Consider the following 9,095-nt stretch of genomic DNA (forward strand, 5'->3'; position numbering starts at 1 on the left):
TAAATCATGTCTGGGACGTGCTCCAAGGGCAAAATATGCATCTGTGTAAATGTAAGGTCTGTGTGTATTCCAGATGGTCTAATAAATAGAAGGTTGATGGTTTGACCCAGCTGTCATTTGCTGGGAAATCACTCTAATGGTGTATGAATATATATATTTTTTTCTATATGAGTTATTATGGTAAAAACTGTACATTTACATCGCTAAGTTAAACACTTTTTTAAAAGTGAATGAGGACCACCTTGAGGTTGCATATAATTCTGTAACAGAGACTCTAGTCCATGTCTGCCTATCTTTTGTAAATTTCACTTCTAATGCAAAAGAGCAGAGATATCTCTTCCTTCTATTCACTTGTGGAATTGTAGAAGTAATTGTGTAATTCCTTATTTAGCACTTTCCTATGCTACAAAGCTGAGCAATATTGAAGAGAATAATAAAGATGATCTCCCACAATACAACCAGAGACTGGGCACTTAAGCTTCACCACAGACCTATAAAGGTGGAGAGATCTTGGATAGGGCACGAGGTGGTAAACCTGGCTATAGGGTATTCATTAGTATACCACCCTTTAACGATGAAAAATACAAGTCAACAGATGGTTTAAGCCTACACTTTAAAACAAACAGCAGTGGCTCAACGTCAAATAAAAACCACAGTCCAATAAACTTGGTAAGTCTGTCATTCAAACACTCCTCAATATCGAACCAAAAAAAACAGAAACAAGGTCCAAGTACGTAGATCAGGATGGGTGATCAGACATTTAAGGATTCTGTTTCAATCTAATACAAATCTTGTTGTAAAGCGGTCTTTAAATACCTGCATTGTCATTTAACTCATAACTGGAATATATAAATAGTTTCCGTTTCGTTATGCAAATAATCCTTCACAATTGCCATTTGTTAAAGGAACAAGACATTTCAAAGTATAGTATAGAAATACATTTACATTTCTGTTTTCCCATTTTGGAGATAATGGTTTGTACATTTTGATATTCAAGACTGTTTTGTTCTTCCATCACATGAAATTATCTCACAAGATTTTGTTACCATGTTCTGTTCTTCCATCTGACGCAATTTTAAGAATGTTACCCAACACTATGTTAATATTTTATTTGAGTAATTACTGATAGTTTGCTGGCAAAGTAACGTTTACTTGAATACATCTGGTCTTAAGAGTTACATCCAGAATTACTGAGAGAACAAACCGTTTATTTGTGCAAAAATACAAACATATATCTAGATATTCATAAATAAAACATTTTTATTTGAATGGGTACACGACCCAAAATGTTTGTGTTCCTTTACTTCAGTGTAATGTCTGTTACGTTCTGTCTACATTTACATCTTTAATGGTTCGTATTGGATCCCAGCATCAAAGAGGGTTTGTATGTGTTAACTGTTTGTCAAAAGAGTTTGCAAAGACTGGGTTACATATTACATGTCATTTAAATGTTTACATTTTGCCAAAAGCCTTTAAGATTTTTTTTTTTTTTTTTATATTATCGATTGAACATGAACAAACTTGGTTATCAATGATAAGTTGATAATGCTGGAGGTGGGTTTTGCACCATAACCACTCTAATTAACTCCATATAAAAAAAACAAGCTTCAGTCTGTGCAAGCACAGTTCTCTTTTTTCCCCCCCCTCAAATCTGTTTATTAAACTGTGAACGAGTCTAGATGTAAACTGTCAGCTATTGGTTTATTGTTCTAGTCACGCTGTGTAATGATTAGAAGTACAAATCCCATGATCGCTAAGATCAGTCCCTATAGATTAGAAAGAGACACTTCTGCACCAGCACCTAAAAAGCTAAATGACGTCATTTATACAAACAAACCAAAAAAAAAAAAAACACCCAACAACACATAGGGCCAAATATTAGACTAAACACATACTAATTCTGATATTCCTTTTATATGTCATGCTTGATTCTCTGACTACCACCTGTGGGAAATGATCAGATATATTTGCAGAATTTGAGGAACATTTTACAGTCCTTAAAAGCTATATAAAGCATACATTTCATTGCATGCAAAGATTTGGTGGCTGTCACAGAGACGCTTTAGTGGTTTGTTCAGCAGTGAGGTGTTTAAGTACTGGCATTGTTACAGTCAGAACATGCTTTTCTTTGTGGAGTTGTGCTTTAACTGTGTCTTCGTTAACTTCTTGTGGCAGATTTAAATGTAGATGGTATCTTCCAGCTACCTCAAACATCAAGTCATCCTACAAAAATATGAAAATAAATTTTTTTTGAGACATTTATCTAATGATCTCTTTGTATTGAGAACATAGAACCCAATGAAATGAATTTTACTCGCCAAGTACACCGATTACACTGATAGACTAAGTGAATAACATTGATTATAAAATCGCACCTGTCAAGGGTTGGGATATATTAGGCAGCGAGTGAACAGGTGTTGAATTTCATGTGTTCACTCTGAGTGACCTTTACAAGGGCCAAACAGTGATGGGTAGATGACAAGGTCAGAGCATCTCCAAAAGGGAAAGCCTTGTAAGACGTTCCCTGTATGCGGTGGATAGAACCTATAAATAGTGGTGCAAGAAAAGACCACTGGTGGTCAGGGTAATGGTTGCCCAAGGCTTACTGATGCACATAGGAAGCAAAGACTAACCTGTCTGGTCCGATCACAAAGAAGAGTTGCTGTAGTTCAAAATTGCTTATAAACATAATGCTGGCCATGATAGAAAGGTGTCAGAATATACAGTGCATCATAATGTGCTGTGGATGGGGTAGCATAGCCACAGAGCAGCCAGAATGCCCATGATGATCCCTCCCCCCCCTGTCCCGAGCTCAAATAACCTTCAACGATAAAGTGAGCATCAGACCTGGACCATTAAGCAATGGAAGAAGATTGCCTGGTCTGGTATCATGGTTTTCTTTTAGATCAGGTGGATGGCTGGGTATGTGTGCCAGAAACCAAGGACACATTTAGAGGTTTTATGGAGTCCATGCTCCAACCCACCAGAGCTTTATTGGCAGCACGAGTGGGATCTACACAATATTAGGTAGGTGGTTGCAATGTTGTGGCTGATTAGTGCATATATGGTGAATTAATGTCTCAATTTAACTAAAAAAAAAATCTGATCTAGCGATTTTATTTTAGTGTCTACAAACCATTCTGATAAGTGATATGTCAATACATCAACTGAAATTAGTGGAGGTTATCTTCTAATACAACAGGCAGGTGACCTGAGCTGGGCAGCATTTTCTTAAACCCTGCACCTCGTAATTAGGAAGACGTGACGACGAGATTGTGCAAATGAATAGACATGTATGAGTACATGGACCATTTAAGTCAGTGCTTATTTTAGTCACTGCTGCAATTATGTTAAAGACTGGTAGGGGTGTGCTTGTATATAATATTGCATGTTTTCTCCTCAACCTGAACCTTCTATACAACACATTTCTGCTTTATTCCTCTATAGTGAGGGATATAACGATTCAGTTGTTTCCTTCCACATTTGGAGAGTAATCTAAGTAAGCTCATATCTCGTTGGACCTGCATTTCTCACAGTGATAGAATATGTAACCCCCTACTGTATTTTATTTAGGGATTGCTATATTGACCCAAACATGACTGTGATAATTACCGTATTTTTCGCTCCATAAGACGCACTTATTTTCCCCTCAAAAGTGAGGGGAAATGTCTGTGCGTCTTATGGAGCGAATATGAAGCTTTACTTACCTGTCTTGTAGCGTTGGCCGGCAGCACAGGGCGCACCGCGGTACTGGAACTTGAATTTCAGGTTCCGGTTTCCGGCGGGACTGAAAGGAAGTGTGCACAAGCTGAGTGCGCACTTCCTTTCAGTCCCGCCGGAAACCGGAACCTGAAATTCAAGTTCCAGTACCGCGGTGCGCCCTGTGCTGCTGGCCAACGCTACAAGACAGGCAAGTAATTATGGGACAAGGGGAGGGGGACAGTATGGGAGAGGAGAATATGGGATAGAAGAGAAGAATATGGGGAGGGGGATGAAGTCTATGGGGAGGGGGGGTGAAGTATATGGGGAGGGGGGGAGATGAAGTCTATGGGGAGGGGGGAGATGAAGTCTATGGGGAGGGGGTGGATGAAGTCTATGGGGAGGGGGGAGATGAAGTCTATGGGGAGGGGGGGAGATGAAGTCTATGGGGAGGGGGGGGAGATGAAGTCTATGGGGAGGGGGGGAGATGAAGTCTATGGGGAGGGGGGGAGATGAAGTCTATGGGGAGGGGGGAGATGAAGTCTATGGGGAGGGGGTGGATGAAGACTATGGGGAGGGGGTGGATGAAGACTATGGGGAGGGGGTGGATGAAGACTATGGGGAGGGGGGATGAAGACTATGGAGAGGGGGAATGAAGACTATGGGGAGGGGGTGGATGAAGTCTATGGGGAGGGGGGGAGATGAAGTCTATGGGGAGGGGGGGAGATGAAGTCTATGGGGAGGGGGGGAGATGAAGTCTATGGGGAGGGGGGGAGATGAAGTCTATGGGGAGGGGGGGAGATGAAGTCTATGGGGAGGGGGGGAGATGAAGTCTATGGGGAGGGGGGGAGATTAAGTCTATGGGGAGGGGGGAGATGAAGTCTATGGGGAGGGGGGAGATGAAGTCTATGGGGAGGGGGTGGATGAAGACTATGGGGAGGGGGTGGATGAAGACTATGGGGAGGGGGGATGAAGACTATGGGGAGGGGGGGTGAAGACTATGGGGAGGGGGTGGGTGAAGACTATGGGGAGGGGGTGGGTGAAGACTATGGGGAGGGGGTGGATGAAGACTATGGGGAGGGGGTGGATGAAGACTATGGGAGAGAGGAGAAGACTATGGGAGAGAGGAGAAGACTATGGGAGGGGGGGACACTATGGGACAGGGGAGAAAAAAAATATTCTGAACAAACTGTCCCATAGTAAGAAACACTATGGGACAGTTTGTTCAGAATATTTTTTTTCTGGGTTTCTTCCTCTAAAAACTAGGTGCGTCTTATGGTGAGGTGCGTCTTATGGAGCGAAAAATACGGTAACTGATATTTTATCAGTTTCACATTGTCATATGTAACATCAATTGGATGAATTTACTTTATTCTTTATATCTGTTATTCCTGACAATCTTATAGTATGGCCTGCATGTTCTGGATATTTAGGCATTTCGAGATATGGAGTAGGTCACCGATTTATAAACATGAGCTGCATGCTATTTTGTTTGGTTTATTTTATTATTGTGTTACTCTTTTGATTTACCTGGTCAGTTCTATTTTATGTATAGACTATAATTACACATTTTTATACAGGTTCTTATATAGGATCTGACATATATTTACAGTGCCAAAACACGGACTGAGCATCAATGGTAACACAGGTTCCAAAAGAAAGGTTAGCCAACCATGATGTATTGCTTTCTCACTATTGAATTTAAATGACTTCCATCTGGCTCTTACCTTGGAGACACTCAGCTCACACTCTGCGACAGAATGGACATTCTCCAGGTCAATTTTCAGAGTCAGCATTGTGGGATGCCCAGATTCATCCTTCATCACACAAAGGTCATGCTTTGGAGAAACAAGCAAGCCTTCCTCCTGTATCTCAGTGCTGGAGATCTCTTCGATCAAGCCTGCTATGCCGTTTCTGGGAGTCTCGTCTTTAGTTAAACTTATAGATGGGTTAGTCTCCTGCTCTTCTCCTTTAATAGCCATGCTTTTTAGCTGTTCTAGCAACGAATCATTCACTTAAAAAAGAGGTAAAAGATTTATTCAGTAAACCACTACGTATGATGAGTTGATAACACAGTTGCACAATTTCGATCAAACCTACAGTTCCAATATCAAGTTTAGTACATAAGCCACTAAGTACCCATATTTAGTACCTTTCAAGTCTACTTTGTGAGTGTGTTTTAAATACTAGAGCTTGTTCTGCATACTTAAAGGATTTAAAATAATTAACATACTCTACTTCTTTCAAGTGACAATTGGCACAATAGATGGTCTCATATGCAGCAAATGGATGCCTCATACTACAGCAATATTCAGGTAGTGCTTCACACCATGAATAAGTCATATGTGTGTGTAAAACATGGTGAATCAAGTAACCCTACTTGGTACGTGCTGGACTAACTGCAAACTCATAAAATGAAAGCAGCTCTTTAATTTAGATCTGTTGTCAACACATTTATTGTATTTTATATAAGATTGTGATTACTGAATCATTTTTAACACAGGGGACAACCATCAATTATTTTCTATTAATATGCATGAGGTACAGCTCCAGCAATTCTAGAATGATATATCACACCTTGCAATCAATCCATTATTAGGTCTTCAGTTGTTATTGCTATACAGTATTCCGTCTACATTTGTATAAGAATTCTCATCTACTCTGGCTCCAGCTGATTCTCTTTTACGTTGCTACCTCGAACTGACATAGGCATATATAATGCATTGAAATAGTATATATTAAAACAATGAATTTAAAATAAAAATAATAAAAAATATTTAGTAACTTTTGATAAAGTGAAAACCAAACTTGCAAAATTAAAAATTAATCTAATCGATTAAAATTTTTTTTATCTAATCGATAGAGAAGCAATTCTGATTAAATCGTGTAAGTTTAGATTTTACCACATTTAGTAAATACACTTTTAAATAATGAATTAAACGCACTGCAAAGCTTAGGCCACAATTAGCTGAGTTAAAGAAATGTTCTTTTTTTTTAAAAACAGCAACAGGAATTGAGGTAAATGTATAGTTTTATGATGGTACAGTATAAGTAAGTTTAATGTTTTCTGCCCACCTTTCGTTGAGTCTTCCGTCTTGATGTCAGCTTGTTTCTCCATCCCTTGCAGACTCTCTCTCATCCGTTTGACTTTTCCCTTGAGTTTGAATGGAGCCAGGCGGTACGCATGGCAAAGGGTGACTTTGTATTTCTCCTCAATGTATTTCATTGCCAGGCGAATCAGTTGATCAGATTCTATTGGATCCTTCTCAGCTTTATTTAGCACCGCAGGATTATATGCAATGTCAGTGACTGTTGGAGAAATATAAATTGAGGTTTATACAGTTAGCAAGCAAATGGAAAGGACTAGGTGCATTTCTGTATTAAAAATCCCTGAAAACTTAAATTGTGTAAAAGTCAAAACCGCAGATTGCTAAAATAAAATGTGTCACATTAAAAACTATTTTGCACCTTCAAATGTGTAAATCAAAAGTTGTAACATGGCAAAATCTAGGTAACATCCAAAACGAGCGTATATTTTTATAAGGTACTGTAAAAGAAAATAATTACACAAAAAAAAATACATATAATTAAAATAGACAGAAAACTTTAATATTTTAAACAATAATTTAGAATCGTATGTATCAATTCTGAGAGTCATGCTTGCATGCAGGAGGCTGGCAAAGTGCAACGTCTAAGCTGACACACAACGAGAGCACATATCATTGATATAGTTGGCTGACTGGGTTCATTTACTGAAAGCATGTCACAAGGAAGGGAAAGGTCAGTTTATAGAAGTGTTTCCAGGCTTAGAACTTAAAAATAATGATAATGAATCAAATTATAACATTCTTCACATGTGACTGTGTTCTTTTTAAATAAAAGCTAGATTAATTTTATTATTACTAGCAATAATATAGTGCCAACATAGACTGCAGTGCTTTACAATCATAAAAAGTGGATATATAACATGAACAGAGACAAGAGGTGAAGGAGGCACTGCATTAAATAAGCTTTCAATCTATGAAGAGTTATAGATTTATAACAATACTTGTTAGAATCAACTTTATTATATCCCAAGCTAAAAATGTACAGTAAGTTCAAATGGACAACAAAAAATGGACATCATAAAAACATGGTTTGAGAGTTTCATCTGTAAATTTCTGATGATCTGACAGGCAGAGTGTGATCTGCTTACCTGCTCCTTCAGACAAATGATCAAGTCTTCCTGCACCCAGTGGCACAGGATGTGCCTCAGACTGAGGAGCTGGAACCCTGCTCCAACTGCAAATGTTGATGAACAAAACCTTCTCCTCTGGATCCTGCAAATGACATTAGTTTATCATGAGAATATTCTATATATTAGTACAGAAACTAATATTGTAGAAACGCACCAACACAACTTGTATGCTTTTCATCTTTTTGGCTGTATATTCTGCATATTAAATATAGTTTTGTAAAATAAATGACAATGTTTGCCCCTTCTTCCCCCAGCAGTGTTCAATAACACAGACGTACCCATCATTGGGAAACACCACAAAGTCTATGGTAGTTGTAATGCAACTAACAACTAATATACAACTACTAGAAACCCCTGATCTGAGCAAAACTGAGGATGTGCCAGTCACCCCCCGAATACACTACAGCCCTTACAGTGCTGGATTAAACGTGTCCAACAGTTCAGACTCTGTAGATGTGCATGAGAGTCTCCGACTAGTAAAGCTACATCATGATATTTGGAAAACTAATGATGTAATAATGTGTGGAGAGTGCGCAAAAATAAGGAAAATGTTTATTTTATTTTCTCTTTTATTACTTTTAGAGTGACACTTTTAATGTATTATCTTTACAATGCATTAAAAAGGATGGCTCATTATCAGGTTGATGTTTCTCTTTAAAGATCTATGATTAAAAAAAAACAAAAAAAAAAAAACAGACTTCTAGAAATAGACTATGCATCGAACAATGCTTACTTACTAATATTTTGGTTTGAAGACAGAGATGCGGCTCTGGTGGGGCCATGAAATCCTTTCCCTCTTTCATGTGCCTCTGTATAAACTTCTGGTAACTCTCAGGGCTGTTATCAGCCATGTCATCCAGCATGTTCCAAAAATGATTCACCTGGGTTAACAGCTCGTTTGGGTTCCCGATACGATCCATGTCTCTCTCTCTCTCTCTGTGGGGAAACAGCAGAACACATTTAATATTAACAGAGATAACGAAACTAAACAGTACTGCCATATGATACCCAGCATACTTCCCTGGGTGTATATCATTCTTTATACTCCTGGGCAGCACATTGAAAGTACTGCCCTGCAGTATGTAAGGTTCATATGCTGCACGTGATCGGTGCTGCTGGAGTCAACGTTGGGGGGTTAAAATGTTCGAGAACGGTTTAA

General features: G+C 38.8%; 1 protein-coding gene across 1 annotated transcript; it reads right to left on the reverse strand.

Moving 5' to 3' along the window:
• Positions 1 to 1,862: 1,862 nt before the first annotated feature.
• Positions 1,863 to 8,872, reverse strand: PIH1D2 (PIH1 domain containing 2). The gene is made up of 5 exons (XM_063435967.1): positions 8,674 to 8,872; positions 7,895 to 8,018; positions 6,775 to 7,008; positions 5,427 to 5,713; positions 1,863 to 2,223 (listed from the first exon to the last, which is right to left on the reverse strand). The coding sequence occupies exons 1-5, from the start codon at positions 8,854 to 8,856 to the stop codon at positions 2,050 to 2,052; spliced, it is 1,002 nt and encodes a 333-aa protein (XP_063292037.1). The 5' UTR covers positions 8,857 to 8,872; the 3' UTR covers positions 1,863 to 2,049.
• Between the last annotated feature and the right edge of the window lie 223 nt (positions 8,873 to 9,095).

Source organism: Pelobates fuscus, chromosome 11, assembly GCF_036172605.1.
Source record: "Pelobates fuscus isolate aPelFus1 chromosome 11, aPelFus1.pri, whole genome shotgun sequence".
NCBI classification, from domain to species: Eukaryota; Metazoa; Chordata; class Amphibia; order Anura; family Pelobatidae; genus Pelobates; species Pelobates fuscus.